Source organism: Astatotilapia calliptera, chromosome 18 (assembly GCF_964374335.1).
Source record: "Astatotilapia calliptera chromosome 18, fAstCal68.1, whole genome shotgun sequence".
NCBI classification, from domain to species: Eukaryota; Metazoa; Chordata; class Actinopteri; order Cichliformes; family Cichlidae; genus Astatotilapia; species Astatotilapia calliptera.
The window spans coordinates 28,070,518-28,092,304 of NC_137439.1; the positions used below are offsets into that span (position 1 = coordinate 28,070,518).

General features: G+C 40.9%; 1 protein-coding gene and 1 long non-coding RNA gene across 3 annotated transcripts; one reads left to right on the forward strand and one right to left on the reverse strand.

Moving 5' to 3' along the window:
- Positions 1-9,607: 9,607 nt before the first annotated feature.
- Positions 9,608-10,573, reverse strand: LOC145422027 (uncharacterized). The gene is made up of 2 exons (XR_013903403.1): positions 10,284-10,573; positions 9,608-10,126 (listed from the first exon to the last, which is right to left on the reverse strand). It is a non-coding gene; the product is annotated as an uncharacterized LOC145422027 (long non-coding RNA).
- Positions 10,574-12,803: 2,230 nt separating this feature from the next.
- On the forward strand, positions 12,804-16,161 carry LOC113011286 (uncharacterized protein CXorf38). Of its 2 annotated transcripts, XM_026150760.2 has the most exons (7): positions 12,809-13,046; positions 13,251-13,382; positions 14,437-14,502; positions 14,701-14,823; positions 15,026-15,175; positions 15,287-15,487; positions 15,590-16,161. In XM_026150760.2, the coding sequence occupies exons 1-7, from the start codon at positions 12,843-12,845 to the stop codon at positions 15,719-15,721; spliced, it is 1,008 nt and encodes a 335-aa protein (XP_026006545.1). In that variant the 5' UTR covers positions 12,809-12,842; the 3' UTR covers positions 15,722-16,161. The 2 variants fall into 2 exon arrangements, with proteins under 2 accessions (XP_026006546.1, XP_026006545.1); XM_026150761.2 differs by lacking the exon at positions 14,437-14,502 and having other exon boundaries at positions 12,804-13,046.
- Positions 16,162-21,787: the final 5,626 nt, after the last annotated feature.

The following is a 21,787-nucleotide window of genomic DNA, read 5'->3' on the forward strand; positions in this document are numbered from 1 at the left end:
TAGAGACCAAGGCTCGTGAGAGGCTAATTGATCCTTCGTTTGATCAATAAGGACTTGCAAAACTCTGCCTGGAGGACACTAGTGAGCACTGTAATAGGAAACCCTGCACTGACCCAGTTCCCCGGAAAAGGGTTGAGGCACCCTGGAAACAGCGTCACAAAGCACCAGCATGAGTTGAGGAGAGATGGCAGCAGCAAAAGAAGGTGGGGCTCCCTTGGGAGTTGAAAACGGGGTTTGCGTGGTTAAAACGGGTGGCTGACTGGGGACGGAATCGGACCTTATTTCCAAAACCTTGTTGATCTCCTTAGCCTCGCTGATCATTGTCAATGCATGACAGGTGAGCAGGGCAGGTGAGGAACCAAGCCTCCACTCAGAAGGCAAGTGCAGGTAAACACAGGAAGGAAGTGGAAAAACAGCAGATGCTTACTCGGATCCTGACACCATCACTATCTGGGTGAAGAAAACCGTAGAAAATACAGAAGTGCCTTGCATTCTGTTTGAAGGCCAACACATCCAACACATGGCCTTCAGACCTCCAGATAGCTCTGGTTGCAAAAAGACTTCCAGTTTTATAGAAGTCTGTGGGAAAACAACTTTCTGTCTGTTCTGACCTCTGTAAACACTTTCCTGATGAGTTAATGGGCTCAGTCATTTGATATGGATCATACTGAATGAAAGAAAGTCAGCTGGGACTGACGAAGTCACTTGGATGAGTAAATGTGAAAATGCTGCGTCCAGATGAGGAATCAATGCGCCAGCACTAAAGGACATCATGGCAGCTACTTTCATCTTTTGTACTGTCTGTGATTGCAACCAATGGAGTCGCACCCCGCTGGGTGGTGAAAAAAAGAATGCAGGTTTGAAGCACTTTCCCACTGGCTTTACTTTTCAGTCTTACCTACGTCTGCCTTTTACATGCAGTGTACAATATTAAACATGGGTTTTATCAGCCTTTAGCAGTGCTAAAGGGAGGAGATTTTAAGTGTTTTTTCAGCCATGATTAAATATAGATAGTCTGCTAAGCTAAGATAGCTGCCCATTGGCTGCGGCTATCAACGTGGTATTATTCTTATCTAACTCTTGTAAAGTGATTTTGCAGAGATGTCCAACTATTTCTGTTACAGCTTGATTATAGCTATTAAATTGAAAAGGCTACAGTCAAAGTGAGGCAAGCGTGAAGACTACATGCAGATTTTGTGTTAGAAATAAAGACAGAATTGTTGTCAGGTTGTTGAGCTGCTTTATGACTGTGGGTTTGGTCAGCATGCATTAATGTGAATTTTTAACTGGGAATGCGAACGTGTTGACAAGACTCATCACATGTGGTTTTCTCTTTATAAACACTCACAGGTCAGCTCTCTTTCTCTCTCACACACACACCTACTCAGACGCCTCCGTCTTAACCGCACAATTTTCCAAAGCTCGGCAAAATGCATTGATAAGGGAGTGCACGCATGCACACACACACACACACACACACACACACACACACACACACACACACACACACACACACACACACACACACACACCGCAGTGTGAAATTGGGTCAGCAGTGGAGAGTGGGCTTTAATGCTGAGCACATACGCTCTCTAAAACTGATCTGCATATTCATGTGGGTGGCTATCAAAATGACACACACACATACACACACAGTTACAAGCACACACATAAATAAGTACATGCATGTACACATTGGCCTAAACTTATCCATCCCACACACGTGCCCACATGCACGCATACATGCAAATGCACTCACACACACACATACACACACTCAAACAACAAAGCACAAAGAAAAACCCTAAATCTCATGGATATTGTAACTGTCAGGCAGCTACAGGGGGCATTTACGCTCTACTCATTCTAATTCTGTGGCTAAAAATGAGTTTCTTCCTCTCCCAGCTGTACCATGTCAATCATTTTTCTTCTTTTTCGTTTCACTTCTCTTCCTTTCTTTTCCCCCGCTGGCAAAAGCAGTGGCCATCTTTCAGGGAAAAGCAAAGTCCGGCTGCTGCCGGCCGCCCAGCAGAACAGCTCTCATTACTTCAGAATTTGTGAGTGAGTTATAACATTGTCAAAAGTCTTAGAAGTGCTCACACTTCACCCAAAAGATATTCACGCGCCAAAAACAGAAATAAATTACCATTGCCTCACATGATTCTGCTCCTGAGCCTGGAAGCGAGTGGGAGAAAGAGAGGCAGAGGTGTGAAAGAAGGAGGGATTGGGGAGAAGAAAAGGAGAAAGAGGGAGGTGGGTGGGGGGGAATGAGAGGTCTCTCCCTTAGGATATACTTGTCAAAACCCCCTACTTTGCGTTTCTGACTTTTTCGGCAATGAACAACAGTTTTCTCTGACAAAGCATTTTCCTGCTTATTTGCAGACGGAGGGAGGAGACGGGGCTCAAGTTGGAACGTGAGAAACTGAAAGGATATAACAAAGGATTCAGAGCCAGTAAGCAGATAGCTCTGAAGGCCGCTAGGGGCCAGGGGAGAGAAGGGGGACGGGGGGGATGAGGTAGAGGGTAGGGGTAGCGGTGGTGGTGGAGGTGCTGGTGGTGATGGAGGTGTGTGCTTGTGGTGGTGTCTTTTGAAGAGAGAGATGGTAAGGGGAAAGAGAGAGGAGGAGATGGAAAGAATGAGACAGAGAGTGTGTGTGTCTCCTGTGTATGTGTTTGGGGACCCACACAGTGAGGCCTGAGCATGTGATTTATTTCAGAATACTAATGTCTCTTTGATCTCCACCGCTTTAAAAAAAAACACTCTGCTGGGACTGTAGGCACACACACACGCACACACTCTGACACGTGCACACAAATGCATATATGTATTTATATACACACTCTACCTACGAGCACACACATAGCCACATTAATATTGTTGCGTCCCCGCAACTGTCCCAACTCATTTATGCACACACACCCACGCACACACCCACATACTCCAGGGTGTCTAATCTACTTTAACTATAATCAAATCCATAGAGATCCAATTACAAAGATAGAGGGATATTTGTTTTTCTCTGTACATCCTAAAAGACTAATTAAATTTTCATGTAAAGATGAAATTATTTGATATAACACAAACGTCTTTTCATTTTCATAATTGTAACGTGATATCTTTTAATTGGGATTCCTGTGACTGTTTCTGCCTATTTCAGCTTCATTTGTAGGCCCGTTAACCTGTGCGGAGCTTACTTGCACGCACCCACACAGAATCATGATTTACTCTTCTTACCTTGCTCTTTTTTTTCCTCTACACTTCCATCATTATTCAAAGTCAGGGTCATGGGGGCTAGAGCATATCCCAGCATGCACTAGGCAGGAGGCAGTCAATCACCTCCTGTTAGTAACTAAGGACAGGAGCAATCAAATCCTCTAACAACAAAAAAGAAAAAAAAAGAATTTTCTGAGTTGTTTGTCTTTCATTTCTTTCCTGAGTCTGAAAAGGACATAGAGCAAAGTCATTAGAGTCTACAGTCATGTATGCTTGTATTGCTGTGGGGCTTTAATTAGGCTAACAGCTAACATCACTAGCATGCTAACATATTCATAACAAACTTGCTAGGTACTGATATTTAGTTGGTATTTTTGTGTAGTAATATGCCGTCTGACAGTATTAAACTACAAGTACTTACATCCGCTGAGGAGATTATGCGTTAATAGTATTTACATGCGTGCTTGTTATTCTGTCTGTATAGCTCAAACAGTTTTGAATGAATTCTGCTAATGCTATATCGAGCTAAACTATGCTTCTTGCTGCCATTATTTGTAATTACAAATAATCTAGGTAGCTCTGTTTTGGAAGTTCAGTTAACTCTAAGAATGTGTTTTGGAGTTTGTACGTGCTTTGTCTCTAGGGGCCACCACATATAAACATATATAAATAAAACCACTTTTTTTTTACATTAGTAATTCCTTTTGTGCATAATTTTATATTACTGTTAATTAATTAAAGCAACAAAACAACCTGAAGAGCCGGTTCGGAGCCGAAAGAGCTAGGTCTTTTTAGTGAGCCAGGCCGAAAGAGCCGGTTCTCTAAAAAGAGCCGGGAATCCCATCACTAATGTGGGGATTCTAAAGATCACATTACTTTGGACCTCCGACCTCTTCTTTAAATTCAAATAAGGCCAAACTTTCTTAAGATGTCTTTTATTGATAAACTTTGCTTCAAATTTGACTCAGATAATACTGGTATAGGGTTTTAAATATCACATTATAGTTTGCATCCAATGTCCCATTTGACCTCTGACCACCCTTTCTTTCAAGGGGGGAAGGCTAAAAAAAATTTTAGTCAAAAATGTCTTTCACTTGAAGTGAATTTTTCTAAATAATGAAATTAATGCAATATATTTATGCTAAATATATTGAAAAGGGTTTAAGCAGGGCAATTAACAAAAGCCTGCACATTGCACTTCTTTTACTCCACTACACACTTTTAAAGTACATTTAAACCACCACCAGTAGGCCCTCTGACCTACTGGTGGTGGTCAGAGGGCCCGGTGGCGCCAGTATCCGGCAGCCTCGCCTCTGTCAGTGCGCCCCAGGGTGGCTGTGGCTACAATGTAGCTTGCCATCACCAGTGTGTGAATGTGTGTGTGAATGGGTGGATGACTGGATATGTAAAGCGCTTTGGGGTCCTTAGGGACTAGTAAAGCGCTATATAAATACAGGCCATTTACCATTTAAAAAGGACAAAAAAAAAATGAATGTATACAAATTTGAATGCTATTCCCTGAAAAGTAAATACTGCCCAGAGACTGAACTGCCTTGGTGGAGGTTTACGCTCTCCGACTAATTCTTGTTTTGACTTGCAAAGTCATTTGAACTATGTTTTCTAACTTCAGTCTTTAGTCTTCTAATTATAGTTGACCAAACTACAATATCTTCTTAAGGACGCTCTGCTGCAGTTCAGCTTCATTCCTGGTTTAAAGAAATAGCCTCTTCCAGAAGCTGATGGTGAGAGTATAGTTGTCTTTGATTTTTTTGTTAAAGTCTGGACTAGAGTGACCTGGTGTGGGACTGTACAGCATTTTTTTTTTAATCCCTAGTACACCTGTCCCACATATTGATACAATGTTCCACATTTTACTGGCTCTAGTTTTCAAAAATCAACCCTGAAAAACAGGTACTTTTTCTAAAGTCTGCCTTGTATCTAATGGGTGTGAAGAAAGCCAGTCATCAAGGGTTTCCTGCAGGTTAAGATTTCACTGTATTTGCTGCCTACGCTATACCCACAGTGGAAATTGCAAGCTACCAGAAAGTCACAATACACAAATGAAAAAGAAAATACCCCAAATAAAAGGAACACACATACAGTGAAAACTGAAACTTGTTGAAAGTGGTTGAAACTGGTGGAGGTCGATTCTCCGAGAGTTTTCGTTCTTTCTTTTTTTAATGTTTTTGTCAGCATCTCACAAGAAACCAGCATCTCAGAAAGAGACGTGACCGTTGCTGGATGCACCCCCACTGAAACCCAACTGACCCAACTACGAGCCACAACAGCAAGTGAAATAACAACAGTTTTAAAGGTTATTGGGACAAAAAACCTAGATGACAGAAAGAAGACTACAGTAAAATTTTTGCTTCTGTTTATGCCTATAGTATGTCCGGATTCACATATTTATTTTACATTCTAAATGCTTCTGAGCATTAGCAAACTTCCCCACACAAACATATTCTCTGCCGCACAGTTAGCTTGCCAGGATTTGGTCACCCTAGTCAAAATAGTGTAGCAACTGACAAACCAGTGATGTTTTTTTTCCCGATACACTTCTCATTTGGAGTGTCCCTGGCATTTTTGCTCTTGGATCTGATTTTCCTGTAATATGAAAGCAGAGCTTTGTGTTAGTCGACTCTTGCATGCTACAGTGCAATCTTGTTGGAACCAGAAATGATTCAGTAAATTAGGTTGATAAATGCTCCATGTGGTGACCTACTTATTTCAAAGTTTCATGGCAATCTATTCACTTGTGCTTGAGACAAGTTTCAGTTTTTAATTTATTTTTTTCCCCCTTGGTCTGCAGTCAGCTCATATTTCTGTTTGTAATAAACCTCAACTGAATATGAATAAACTGATTGTTTGGTAAACCAGCATCTTAGTCATTTCTACAATTACCCCTTACATAAATACAATATCGATTGCCAGTTTTTGAAAAATTAGCTTATTTTCCTTTAATACTAATGGTAAAAGCTGACATTTGCTGTTGATGCTGCAGAAGCTCTAGATAGCTAAAGAGAATAGGAAAAAAAAATACTATGGTGTGAAACCACAACTTGGCTCAAAATATGGTGATGATGTCTGAGTTTGGACAGTTATTTACAGTAGTGTGGGGAAACACATCACCAGAAATCACAATATTTCTAAAAAACGGAAGGTGCAATGTTAAGCACAAGTGTTTTTGGGAGTATTTTCTTTTGACACAGGATGTTTCTCCGTACTGCTCAGGCTTGAAATAGCAAGGGGTTAGAAGTTTCTTTCCCCCAGCAAGCCCCAAGTCTCAGTTGATACATGGTATCTGTCAGCTCCTCCCTGATGAACACCTCCAGCAGCAGCCTCAGGGACGTCAGCGCATGCAGCTGCTGGCCAGGCTCTTCTGGGTATCCAAGTCTTGCTTTTTTCAGGCAGCAGATGTAGCAGCTTGCTGATGCCACCTCTCATAAGGGACTGGCACAATGTAGCAGCTCCAGCACATTATGGAATCACACTTGGTAATACGTTACACATAGGTATAAGATGATCTGACCTGCTTAGAGCTAGATATGGTATCGATGTCGTCATCTTGTCAGATATAAAGCTGGAAAAATTAGATTTTCAATTGAAAGTCTAACTGGGAAAAAGTGTAGCTTGTCGTAGGAAACCCACTTTGTCTCCTTACTGTGCTGTTATTTGTTTTGTTTTATTCTACAACTTTATTGTTTTGTTGGATTTTGTTGAGCATGTCATCATCTTGGTATTTTGAAACTGAACATGTTATGCTGTAAGCATCTTGGTTAGAAAACAAAACAACAATAACAAAAACCCATATGTGATGAGAAGGTCAATGCTCATTGGCTCATGACTTACGGTTGACAACTCATTATTCCACAAGCATGCAGTTTCACTGGCTTCATTCTCCCAACCTGGAAACTATGAAACTACTCCAATGTTTTTATATTGCCTATGGTCATATCCTGTGTTCTTGCTTTTGTTTTTACTATAAATACATATACATAATTGACAAAATAAACATCAGACTATATTAAATAATGCTTGAGACTATATTGAGATTGTAAAGTCATCAGGAAAATGTTTACTCGAGTCATAAATGAAGGGAGAAGTAAGGTTGCGTTCTCACTCACTTCTATAGGGCTTTGGAGTTGACGTCACGCTGCAATGCATTATCAGAATCAGAATCAGAATCAGAATACTTTATTGATCCCTGGGGGAAATTATTTTTTGTTACAGTGCTCCATTTTAAACCAACATTAAGACAAGACAGACAATACGCTAACTAAGAATAGTACAATATATACATATATATACATACATACATACATACATAAGTCACTTATAAATAAATATTTGGAAAAGAAACATGTGTAGTTGTAGCAGCAAACAGTGTGTTAAGTGGATGCGTTGTACAGGGAGATGGCCACAGGCAGGAAAGATTTCCTGTGTCGTTCAGTGGTGCTTTTCGGTAATCTCAGTCTCTCACTGAACGAGCTCCTGTGACTGACCAGCATGTCATGGAGTGGGTGGGAGGTGTTATCCAACATTGTCTTTATCTTGGACAGCATCCGCCTCTCCGACACCACCTTGAAGGAGTCCAGCTCCATCCCCACAACATTGCTGGCCTTACGGATCAGTTTATTAAGTCTGTTGGCATCTGCGACCCTCAGCCTGCTCCCCCAGCATGCAACAGCATAGAGGATCGCACTGGCCACCACAGACTCATAGAAAATCCTCAGCATTTTCTGGCAGATGTTGAAGGACCTCAGTCGCCTCAAAAAATAGAGACGACTCTGGCCCTTCCTGTAAAGTGCTGTGGTGTTTTTAGCCCAGTCCAGTTTATTGTCAATGTGTACTCCAAGGTATTTATAGTCCTCCACAATGTCAACACTGACCCCCTGGATTGAAACAGGGGTCAAGTGGGAGCGCAGCGCCATTTTCGGGGTCTACGAATCAACACAAACACACTGTGTTGGAACAACGACTACAAGAAAGATGCTTAAGAGCCTCTCAAAAGAGAATGAACTGTATAGAGACCGATTGCGTCCAGAGGCGAAGCAGCGGTACTTGCAGAAAAGAGCGTGCATTGGAAATGTGGACCCGTATGACATACGGCCGTGGAGTAGAAACCCTGAAGACCAACCGCTACTGACGTAGCCTGACCTTGTCTGTGGAGTCAGCGCGTACAAGTCGTCATTCAAACAAAGGTAAGTCAGCTCGAGTACTGCGAGTGAATGCGTTTGATTTCCCTGCAAACATTCACATTAGTGCAGCATAAATTCATTCATGAGGGGAAATTACAGTGAGAACATGTGGAGGCTGTTAGAGGGATAACATAGTGAGTTCAGTGCATTGATGAGACACTGTCCTGAAGGTTTGTTGTTCTTTATGGTTAAAGAAATTGCAATGATTTATTCATATTTATTATAAATAATTCTAATTATACATCTTGCTTCCATGTTTGTATCCTGTGTCACTAAAAATACATTTTATTTTAGTTTTATACATCGATTAATGACCTGCAGAATCTCCTTATCATATTAAGTGATTCATAATTGTCACTTTATGCTTTCTCCATCTCTAAAGTGATGACATCCTTGCATTACATACTTTAGGTTCATTTTCTGCAGGCAGGTTTCTGACAGAGAACAGGCAGATTTAGAATAGAACATGCAGCGTTCTATAGATGGACACATAAAGAAATGAAAAATGACATGTATGTGCAAACTTTCTAAACACTTTGTTACATTTATGATAAAGTAGATAAAACACATTTACCTCGGCCTTGGCTCATAGTTCTTGTCTTTAAATGAACTTTGTCTGTGTGTGTTTCAGGTCCTGCACTCTCAAAGACTGAATGAACCAGCATTGCAGCCATGGGTCACTGTGAGCATCACAGGGGAGGTTGAAGCCGCCCACTGCACCTGTATGGCCGGAGTCGCGGAGACCTGCAGCCATGTCGCTGCTCTTCTGTTTAATTTCGAAGCAACAGTGTTGATCTGTGGCACAAGGACTGTTACAGATGAACCTGCATACTGGGTTTTGCTGGGTAATATGACCAAGATACAGCCAGAGGTTGGCCATAAGATAGACTTCTCCTCTTCAGCTGCCCAAAAAAAGGCTCTCAATCAAAACATAAACAGACCGTCTGTAGTGACAGGGAAAAGGAGCCGTCCTCAAAACAGAAAAATCCCACCTGCTACTGTGGAGGAGTTGTCACTGCTATTGGATACTTTGCTGGAACACAGTAAAGCTGTGGGTTGTGGGAATGACCCATAATCTTTTATCTAGGGGTCTAGATTTGTGCCTGTAGTGCACTGCTGTGTAAATAATTTGCATTTACTGAATATGTACTGACTGAGTCCCACTGTTCAAAAGTTGAATAAACAAACAAACTAATTTTTGCCAGTTTTTTTTTTATTAAAACCACCTTATTAGAACATCACATCAGTTACAATGTAGAATCCATGTCATTTATAGTTTACAAATGACAAAATGTTTACACAAAATCATGAGTGTTTACATGATATCACCCACTACTAACATTACTTTATTTACTGTATCTTTTGAAAAAATACAGCAATTTTAACAGCACAATACTTAACTCATTCACTGCCATTGACGTCTATAGCCGTCAATGGCAGTGAATGAGTCAATGGGTTTAACTCATTCAATGCCAATGGCTGGCAGTGAATGAGTTAAGAATATTTAACAGGAGCAGGTTTCATTTTCCCTGGTTTTATTATCACACTGTTCAACAAACGCAGCAAACCTTCACCATCTTATCCAGGAGAGTCACCTCTTCACCCTCACATGGAAGAAGTAATCTGATTGGCATGGTGGTATGTTTGAAGCAGGTCCCTTGTGTAGTGCTGGAACCCAGTCACGATGTTTCATCCATTTCATGGATGAAATTTGCTGCAATAATGCCAAATAATTAGCAACTCTATAAATAGAAGGTAGTTCTGCAAAATCACTCAGTAGGATGTTTGTTCTAATTTGCTATGAGCTCAGAGCGCATCGAAAATAAAACTAATAGGCTATAAAAAGTGATATGAACATATTTAGAACTTACCGGAATGAAAATGTCTGGAGCACCAACAGATATTTGGAGATGGAAGAGAACTGGATATCAGCTCGTCTCACAGCTGCTATCCAGACTAGACGCCTTCGTTTGGTAACATCGATACACGAGCTGCCTCATGTTGCTTCCAGGTTGGGAAAGAATGAAAAGATAAACCCTTTTCAAGCTTATTCTCTTGCCGGTCGTGCGATCGAACATTGCAGCCGACCACACAGCAAATACGAACCATGGCTGTTGTGTGTGACTTCGCTCCCTTTTCACTTGCGCTAGACCCCCAAAATGGCGGATCGGGCCAAAATCCTTTCCACGCCCACCCCCGTGACATCACGCTCCAAAGCCCTGAAAGAGATTTCTTTCTTCATCCAATGCCCCCTGGTGGCCATCAGAAAGACTGCAGCTTTAAAAGTACCATTTATAATAATGCTCTGCAAATTTGAACTAAAACCTTCACCACAAATGGAGCACTGTTTTAACAGTTGATCCCTTCCACTGTTTCCTCAGGAGACTTGTAAAAAAGAAAGTTTTTCATTGTGTTGCCTAGTTAAATAAAGGATTACCTGACTTTCATGTTGTGGTACTAATTGGATGTTATATTAAAGTGCAGTCTAGCTTTAGTTCAACTTTAGTTGATATCATCAGTACAAAGTCTGTTTGTTTTTATCTCCTGCAAGCTTTAGTTAATTTTAGAAGTTTAAAAGACTTTAATCATTAGTTGCACTTTTCAGCAAGAGGCAACATGCACCTTTTATTTACAGTCTATAGCTCTTGCAAGCTATCATCAGTATGTGTATTTTTTTAGATGCACTGGCCAGACAGTTTTGGTGAAAAAGCCCCCACACAGTTGGAAACTCGCTAGTGAACAAAGCAGGTCATGCAGCAGCTTCAGAGCCAGCTACTCCTCTCTGCAAAGGAGACCAAAGCAAAGCTTACAGGAGAGCAAACATTCACCACGCATTCATTATGGGTAAATAGGTAAATATAGGCACAGACTTGTTAACTCAGTTGTTTAATCTGTTTGGTAGTCAATGTTGCCTTTACAGTTTGCTTTTAAGTCTCAGCGATTAAAGACTAAAATTTGTGAAAGCAACTTGATTTAGTGTAACTGCAAAGAAATAAATAAAAGTATCTTAGTGTCAATCTATTCTCACTCATAAGGTTTTAAATACTGTGTCAAAGCTTCAAGCATCCCTCAGATATGCACAAAGTTTCCATTGCTGTACCATATTATGTCATCGATGAGACTCTCTCCACCAACTCGTCACATATGGACACTTGGACATTAAAAATACAGAAAAGAAAACAGAAGAAAATGCACGGGGCTCAGGTATGGGCTCCAGTTTGTGGACCCGCCATGTCCTACAGCATCTACGTAGCTAGGATTATGTAGGCCTACTTGCAATTGTAGTAGTAAGAAAACAATTCAGTCACCTGCAATCAACAATCTACTGACATCTAGTGGTGCAGTGTTAAAAACTGTATTTTTAATGTGTACGTTTTAACCCAGTCACGATCTTTTGTTTTTGGTGTGTAAACTTAACTAAGCCTTGGTGCTTAGTTGAAAACAAAGCAACACAAAGTGCGAAACACACTGGAATAGAGAGTGATCAAAACTTACTTCAGCATCACCCGTTCGACCTGCTAATGCTGACTTGATCGCACTGTAAACGAGGACTGTTCTTCCTCAGCTTCTCATACTGCTGCAGTTGGTGCTTCAAGGCACTAACATCAAAGGACATTAAGGTGGCAGTAGAAATCCCATCTTGTTCATCCAAATACCTGGCAAAATATGTTTGCTCCTATGATGCATTCATTATTTATTTGTAATGAGGATAAATTGGCCCTGTAACGTCAAATATTTATCATCTTTTTACATTTAGAATGCATTTTTAAATAGCTGTCCCCATGATTTGATCAAACTACAGCTTCTTACTCGTCAGCTCAACCTATTTTTCGCTCCTGTAATGCTGCTGTGCGTGGAGCTGCTGCTGTTATGTTTCTATGGGCTATCATCAGTAATAATCTCGACTCTGTCATGAAGCATCAGCTGCAGTGCTCATGAGTCAGCCTTTAATCTTTGCATCTGTATCAGTAAAAGCTACCAACCCAACAGGATCAATGGGAACCTTTAAGGGGGAGAAAGAAATGCACAAATGAGCTCCTTTTAGATAAAATGTGACAGCTCATTCCACTAATTGTTGCGCAGGAGTAGCTTTGGCTCTTTTAAACCCTCACACTATAACTCTGGACAAACAAATGTCTGCCAGAAAGCAGTCCACACCCCAGCATGCTCTCAAGTCCCTCCCAGTAGTTCTCTGCAGGCATTTGAACTCTGTGTGACAGACACACGGATAAATCACAACACCTATTCCTAAAACACAGCACTTTAGGACCTTTGAATAGAGCCATATTTCTTGAAAGCCGCTAGGTTAGCAGTAGCAAAGTAAATGGCGCCATCTTGCGGCCAGTGGCTTGTTTGCACAAAGTGGGCGGCGCTAATGACGAAGGCGAACTCGCGCTGCTTCTGTGTCGTGTACAGGAAGAAAGTTGAAGATGGTCCGCGCGGAGCTGGCGGCTCGTCTGAACGACAGAGAGTACACAAACTGGCTGAAAGCGGGACGCTGTCTGCTCATACTGAAGGATGGCCTCCTCCCGTTTACCGACCGACACATGAGGGCTTTCCACGGAGATCTGCTTAATCAAAGCGCTGTGCTCCGGAGCCCGTGCAGGGATTCATGTAAACCTAGAGGGAATAAGGTGTGCTTCGTCATTTAATGAGCTGGTGCCACTTAAATGCCCTTACCTGTGGCAGGTGATCAACCACAACGAGCTTATTGCCACCTTTATTATAGGCCGTGTGCTCTCAGTAGATCTTCAGCTTATTTTTATTATTGTTGTTGTTGTTGTTGTCGCACTAACTCACATAGGTTTTAAACAGCAAGTATGTTTATGTTTGTGTAGCTGTCGGGATGCAAGGTGTGTTCAGAGTGGCAGAAGGCGATCCTGAGACACCACAGGCAGCCTGATGTTACAGTCAACTGGGACAACTGTTTCCCTCCATACTGGAGGACAGACCACTGGGAGGTGGCAAAGGTAGGAAGCACATAACAAAGCCAGCGTTATGAGACGCAGCTGTAATATGAGCTGCTGCCCCAACTTAGAAAGAGCAGCAGAATCTGTGAGGTGCATGTTTCTGGTATCTAACAGTAAAACTTAAAAGTAAACAAAAAACTAAAACTGTGTGAAAAGCGTGACTTAAAAAAAAGTAAGTAAAATAAAATTGAGTCTTGGTGGAACTTTGACCTGCTAACTAAGATAAAAATAAAAAATATAGAGGAAGCTTTATTTTTTGGTTAGTTTGGCTTAAAAAAATCTTATCACAACTTCCCTGATGAGGCTTTGCTGGATGTGTTTGTGAGATTCCTGATGTTAACAAGACTTAGTCAGCTTATTAAATAATTAAAAGGACTAGAAACTGAAACTAATGACAACTAAAACTCTAAGCATTTTCAAACAATAAAAAGCGAAACGGAAAGTAACTGAAATGAAAGTGACTTCAAAGCAAAACTTCGAAATGAAACCCCCCCCCCCGAAAACTAATTAGAAAATACAAAGTTATAATAACTGTGCCAGCGCAGGGCAAAAACATACAGACTCATAAAGTGTTTAACAATGACACAGTTCTAATGTTGCTGAAGTGCAGGCTTTCAGATTTAATTTAAGAAGTTTGATAAATGTATTGTGTGCTGTTTTCTCTATTTCACCCCTTTGAATGTACAGGAAATCAGCTTTATTGATTTGCTTTTGTAGTAAAATGCACTTTTGCTCCAGCTTAGACAAAGGATTTGAAGTTGTTTGATAAATGGTTTTATTTTCTGACACATAGCCAAAGTTTGCCGCTGTACTGCAGACAGTTCACCATAGTAATTATACATGTAGCCGGTGATCACTGAAGGCATCAGGAATTCTTTCCGAGCGTCACACAGGCTCTTTTGTCTGTGATGAACATGTCCTGCCTGATGTTTTCTTGTTAGTTTATGACCACATTAGGAGGTAAAAGTTCTGACATGGATTTTTGCATTGGGCAGCTGTTCATAGGAACTTGAAATTTACAGTCAAAAAGGCATTTTTGTAACTGAACTTGCAGCTCGTCAGAGATTACACATCACTGTCAAAGTCTGCAGTCAGGAGCCACCAGAGCAAAGAGAAGATGGTGAGTTTCAATGTCTTTGCAAACCATTCGTTGGATTGGAGCTGCTTAACAACATTATTCTTGTTATATCTTGAAGTACTATGTAATAACAACAATTGACTTTAAAAGTAAAAAAAAAATGTAAACATTGCATTTTGTAGAAAGATGCAGAGTGCATGGAGCTAATGGCAGCCCCTTTCTCTCTCTCTCTGTCTGCAGGCCTTCATGCCACGAGGTCAGGCGAAGGTGAAGGGTGCGGATAAATGCGACGCCCCTGCTCTGCTTAACCTGATCAACTACTGCACGTATTTCTCATTCGTGGATCCAAAACTGGTCAGAGAGGTACTCACTGATTTTTGTTCAAACGGGCACTTTTCACGTTTTCTGTTAGTCATGTAAAAACTTTATACTTTTTTCCAATTTCATTCAGTTGTTGTCTTATAATTTTCCAGAGTTGTATTCCTGCTATGGCTGGTCAGATTGATTTGAAAGGGTGTGATGATAGTTTTAACCGGTACTCTGTAACGTGTTCGTTTACTTCCAGGTGATCCGATGCAGGAACGAGCTGATGCATTCTTCTGAGTACCGTGTGACAGATGATTGGATGCAACACTACTGGACCGCTCTGAACCACTTTGTGAATCAGTTCAGACACGTACCTGAGATGGCAACAGTTGGAAACAAAATAGACGAGGTAAGCGTGTTTGTGTAGCGCCACCGCTGGAAATGCCCTGCAATAGAAGCGAACTATTGTCTGCGTGTGTTTGTGTTCTGTAACAGTTTCTGTGTATTTTTTTCTTCCTAGATGCTGACCCTCAATTTGTCAATATATGTGTCTGGTTTGGATCAAATGGATTCTGGTGGCTTGGGCGATGGATTAGAGGCTGATTTTGTCAGCCATAAGGAGTCTGGTGCTGACGTCGGCCAATGGGAAGCTGAGTTGCTAGAAGAGATGCTGCAGGAGCTGCTGCATGCTGCTGATGAGGATACTGATAGCCAGACACAGGTGGGAAAAGGAACGAAGGCCTTCCTTCATTTCTGTTTATGCATTTTACACATAATGCATAAAAGGAGTATGTTTCATGACTTCTGCTGACTGCTTCTTTAGGACACAGAGCGGCTGAAGAGTCTGGGAGGGTTCCTGCAAACCAACAAAGATCTTAATGAGAGGTTCTCTGCAGAGCTGCAAACCATCAACTCTCTAATGGCCAAAGAAAAAGGAAGAGGAGGAAGTGAATGAGGAGCACTTTGTGTTCTGTGTCCGTGTATATACTTAAAATAGCTTAACTTCAGAACTTAATCTGAAGGATGAGGGCTTTATATCTAAGCACAGTGGGCTTTATTTTTTAAAAATTGTATATTATAATATTTGAAAAAAGTCTTTTGAAGTCTTTCCGGTTTTTTGCACATTTTTCAGTCTTAACTTTCAGTTGATTGTAATAAAAAATGGGCACCTTATGAGTCATTGTCAAAACGGAAATACAGAAATGGAAAGCTGTAGTTCACATGACGAATAAGTGTTCTCTTCCTGTCTAAGCTAAAAACAGCTGGCAGCTGGGCAAGGGAACATTAGTTTATTTGGTGTCTTAGGTCATTTGAGCTCTTTTTCTATTTTAAGCCATAACTTTAAAAGATGTACAGAAGTAAAATCTAAATAAAACAATAGTTTTTAACCCTCAACCGTGAAAGGCTGATGCAGTATTGTCATGACCCAGCTGGGCAGGAGGTTGGTGTAGACAAACCAAGGAGAGACGTAGGATTTTAATTATTAAATTAATAACATAGTTTGCATCTACCAGGAGGCTGAGGGGTAGAGCTGCTAGCTGCTAGTCTTTTCTCTCTGGAATGTGTATATACGTACATAAAATAGTATTAAAGTGCAGTCAGAGTGCTTGATTAGATATATGCTGCCACTTGCGACAGGATACAAATCTTTGTATTTTATAACTTGTGTTTTTCTGGATTTTTGTTTGATATTCTCTCTCACCAGTAAACTGGAAAAACAATTAAAGAAAGGAAGGAAGGGAGGAAGACGGAGTACCCAGACAGAACTTTATTTTTAAGGCCCCCACTAGATGGCAGACAAAACATCAGAAGAAAAAAGAAATTCCACCCCAAATCTGCAAATTGACTTAAAAAATGGATGGTAAAGACTTTAGAGAGAGACTTGGTTTGTAATTTGCCAAATTCAAACTGTACTTAATCAAAAGTGATATTAATGGATCCAGGTTTATCTCAAACTCGGGTATCAGTGCACTCAGGACGACGCCAGCACAGAGCAGCCGACAGCCACCACCTGCTCTTTTAATCTTTTATTCTATTTGTTTCATAAGCGTGTGCTTTATGATGGCTCTGCTGTCAGCTGTGCGCCCTGTGTGTTGACACATGCATGCGAAGTAAAAACTACTTTTTTCTAATGTGTTTATATTTATGCTTTAATGTGAGTGAGGCTCTGAGTCTGGGCCTGAGATATGAGTAGCGAATGAAAATAAGACTGTGGTTAGAAACCACATACAGATTTCCTGTTTCTACTTTGTGGCCAGGAGACCACTCGTAGCACAGGAGGTAAAAGCAGTTGTAAACAACTAATCCGGGCTGCTTGAGAGCGAGGGGGTTGTTTTCTTGGAACCTCCTAAATAACGTCTCCACTGGCACCTGGCTCTTTCAGGTTGAGAGGCTGGCTAGTGAAGTTTCTTCTTCTTCTACTGGGAAATGCTTGCTAATCATGACAGCCATGCTGGGGACAGGAGAGGTATGACAGCCTTAAAAATCTCTCTATCACTCACAAACCCTCCAGAGAGTGCAGATATGCACGCTGTAGCCGTCCAGTACATGGGTAATCTAAACAGGAAAAGGTGAAAGTGAGGTCTGTACCATCTGACATGTTGCTGATTCAGCAAGAGTCCAAATACTCATCCGGTGGTCCTAGGTAGTGGATTTTTTACCAGGCATTATTTTAAAGTATTCACGTCAGGCGATGGCAGGTTTCTCTTTTTTCTCTGTTTTAAACCCCATGAACATGTTAAATGCCATAATATGTGTAAAGTAATAAAATACTGAAAAATATTTTCTAAATGATAAACATGTGCCATGCACAACTCACACAGCACCACAAAGTGAAATGAGAGATGGATTTACATATAATTACCCCTGATGGGATTTAGGAAGATATCTGTAGGAGTTTTGACAAAGACAGTCATTGATGGGAAGAGTCTGACAGGAAGATAACAATGAGATGATTTTTTTTTAGGATGCCACTGACAGTGGATTATTTTGAGACGATTCACATATCTTCTGGGACAGACGGGGACTGTGGGGACTTTGGGAGCACACATAAAGAGGAGATTGGAAAAAAATATTGAGTCATTATCCCACTGGACCCGATGTCATTTTTACTTGTAACAAGCAGTGAAGAAAATATATTCAGTATATATATAATGCATGTGCTCTTCTGGTGACCCATAGAAAGTGAGGAGTGCAAACTGCAGGAAAATATTTCACCAACATGAGCTGAGTGAATTCAGCGGCTGAAACAAATGTATGCAAAAGTGAATTAAAATGAGATGAAAATATACAGGTGGTTCTTTGTCACTAGCATGTGCATGCACATCATGCACATGCTAGTGACATGCCCACCTCCAATAAGGTCCAAGAACATCTTGCTTTACTGCTGCTTCAGAGGGTTGTTAATCAGTTTCAGCTGCTTCGAGGTTAATGAAATTAACAACAGGTGCACCAGAGGGGAAACAATGAGACAATCCCCCCCCCCCCAAAAAAAAAAAAAAACCCAGGAAATTCATTTTTTTGACCAGTAAAGCATCTTAAGGAAACTGTTGTGAATTGGTGCTATATAAATAAAAGACAAATCCATCCATTTATTTTCTGTCATTAGGTAAATGGTGGGGTGCACACTGGATCTATCACAGGGCTGAAAGAACCAACGCAGAGATGGGGAGAACATGCAAACTGCACACAAAAGGCCCCAGCTGGATTCAAACCCAGAACCTTTTTGCCATGAGCCAGCAGTTCTAACCACTGTACTGTTTGCTGTAATTACAGTTTAAATGAAAAACAAAAACATTAGCATCTTTAATATGACGTATCCAACAATCACTCCGTATGCTTGCTGTTCTTTGATGTGTGCTACAGGCTGCGGTGAGAGGACTGGTGATGCTTATCTGCTGTTTGAATCAGGTGATGATGACAGCTCAAAATTATTAAGCTTTTTTTCAGCATTATGATGTTTTTAGAAATCATAATGTAGAGGTGGCTGTAGCTCAGGAAGTAGAACATCTACTAATTGGAAAGTTGGTGGTTCGATTCCAGTCTACATGCCAAATTTCATTGGGCAAGACATCGAAGCCCAAGTTGTTATGTGATGCATCCATAGGAGTATGAATGTTAGATAGAAAGCACTTACATAGAAGGCAAGTTGTATAGCACTTTATATAGCCTCTGTAGAAACTATCTACACCCTCACTTATCTTAACTGCACTACTGTATAGCTCTGTGTAAATAATCATTCTGTACATTCGATAATTTTTAACCCTACAACTGTTTACAACTTGCATAGTTCCCATTTCTGTTTAACTGTATATCTCAGATTTCTGTAAAGTTATTTATTTCATATTCTGTATAGTTTTTCATATTTATATCCTGTTCATATCCTGTACAAAGCTTGTACTCACTACAGCCTGTACATACTTATAGTTATAGAATATTCACAACAAACTTCATACCGTGTACATTATAACATACCATAATCAGTGTTGGGTAAGTTACTTTAAAATAGTAACTTAGTTACATTACTAGTTACTTCTCTCAAAAGTAACTCAGTTACTTCAAGTTACTCGTTACTTTCAAAGTAACTAGTTACTAGGGAAAGTAACTTTGGTTTTACTCCGAATTCTCTTGTTAATGTGTTGCTTCCATAACTTTGCCAGTCTTCTAGCTTGCTTACTTGCCACAAGTGCACTGTGCCACCTACCAATAGAAAGGAAAAGATAATGTGCATATTTCCACGAGAGAAATCCCACACCTGGACCGTCATTGACTGCTGCCATGATTCTAGCCTACGTCACAGAGTCATGTGCGCCTTTTACTTCCAACACAAAAACTGCAGTCGTGGTGCTTTCGATTGTACTCAGAACTCAGAAATTCTGCCTTCTGAATAGGAAGATGTAGGTAACACCAGACTGCAGATGAGCTGCATACAGGGCTGGACTGGGACAGAAAATTGGCCCGGGCATTTTGACTAGAGACCGGCCCACCATTATAGGAAAAATCATAAAGCCTTTGAATGAAAACAAACGCTGTTGTGACAGTGATGTACACTGTTTTGATGGTATATATGCATCAATCTATCAATCGTTTGTTGTAAGATTCAGATAATTATTTTTTAAAAGCTAGACATTTTAAATGAGAATAAGAAAGAAAAGTATTTCCTTGTGTCCACCTCTCCCTGTTAATGCCCTACCTGCCCCCCTGGCAACACTTTGAGACCCGCCCCTGCACAGTTACCAGCTGTCAGCTACCTAAAAAAGGATCCTGGGGTTATTTGTCTCTCAGAAACAGTTCATAACTTCCCTTCAACTCATTCATGTCACCTAAAGGGTAAACCTGCTTCTCCATCACCTGTTCAGCTCTGATGATTCAGTAAGGACATCTCCTGGTTTCATCTTCATGTTTCCCTCTCACCAGATAACCAAACCATATCATGACCAGCAGCTTTTTTGCAGCTGTGGCTCCAGCAAACATCAGCTGATACTAGAAATTAATATTAAATAAATTCTAACAACAGCTGATCAAGCTTAAACGTGCTGCTGTTGTCTAGCGCGACATCCACTGGTTTCCTCTTTCGGCGCAAAGTGAGCGATAAACAAACAAGAGAGAAAAGCCGATCAGCTGATCATTGATCAGTTTTCATGACTGAAGTAGAAACGGGAGAGGGAGGGGGGAGAATGAAAGAAGAAGAGGCAGCTGTGCAGCGTAAACACAGAATAAATCCAGCTTTGTGTCTTTTTCATTGTAACTGAATTACGGGACAAACTGTTCCTTTTCACCTCAATAAGAAACGCGTAATATTTTCTCTGAATACCAGACGGGACGGTTGGCAACTCTAATAACTTATGAACAAAATAAAGTTCAACATCATTAACTTCATAGCACCCACCCAGCTGTATAGAAACTCCGTCATGCTAGCTAGCACGCAGTACGGAAAAAGTCAGAATAACGAAAATAAACTCCAACTAAACTTGGTTTATATCTGACCCAGAGAGACTGCAGGTCATAACTTCTTACCTGAAGTTCAGTTCACACTTGGACCGGCGGCCGCCTCGGGTCTCTTTTCCTTCTGCGTCCCTTTTCCTTCATCCACCTGCGGGCCTCCACCACTTGCTAATGTTACTGAATCTGTGGAAGCTCCGCGATAGCCACCACACGAAGTAACGAGTAACGACCCTATCTAAATCCCAGTAACGAGTAACGTGTTCCTGATTTTGGCATAATAACTAGTTACCGTGCTCGTTACCACAATAATAACGTAGTTACTGTAACGCGTTACTTAATAACGCGTTAGTCCCAACACTGACCATAATAGACCCATTTCTGTAATATACTCACATATATATTGTAATATATCTATATCACTAAAGCACTTCTGGATGGATGCAAACTGCATTTCGTTGCCCTGTACCTGTGCATGTGCAATGACAATAAAGTTGAATTCTATTCTATTCTATTCTATAGCGCGCTCAGGTAGAGTAGAAAAGCCCTCTTGGCCAGATTACTCTTAAAAACACATTTAAAAAAATGTCAACCAGACTTTTAGACTGTATAAATAAAAGATAAATAAAAATCACTTTGCTAAAAACTGATTGGGGCTTCTACCTTGTGACAGAAATGTTGTTTGTGGCCCAAGGAGACTTCATAGCATTCACGAGGGTCACATTTGACATATATTTCACATATTACATGCCAACGTGTTATTTGTGACACTTCAAATATGGGCAGCTACTTCTTGCCAAGAACCGGAAGTCAGTTTTTGGCACAACACCGGTCCACATCAACCACTGAAACCATCTCCTCCAGTTCCCACACAGGCTTCAAACGTGAAGGTCCTCCTCCCTGTGATGTGGTGCAAACCTGAATGCTGCAGCTGAAATGCGGGTTGCACAGTTTTATGTGGCTGCTTTATGTTTTTCAGTCTGAGGCGGAACAACACAGTCGATTCAACGGGTCAAATTTTTACGGTTAATCATATTTGCCCAGAAGAAGTCCAGAAGCAGTCACGCCCAGTGAGGCGAGG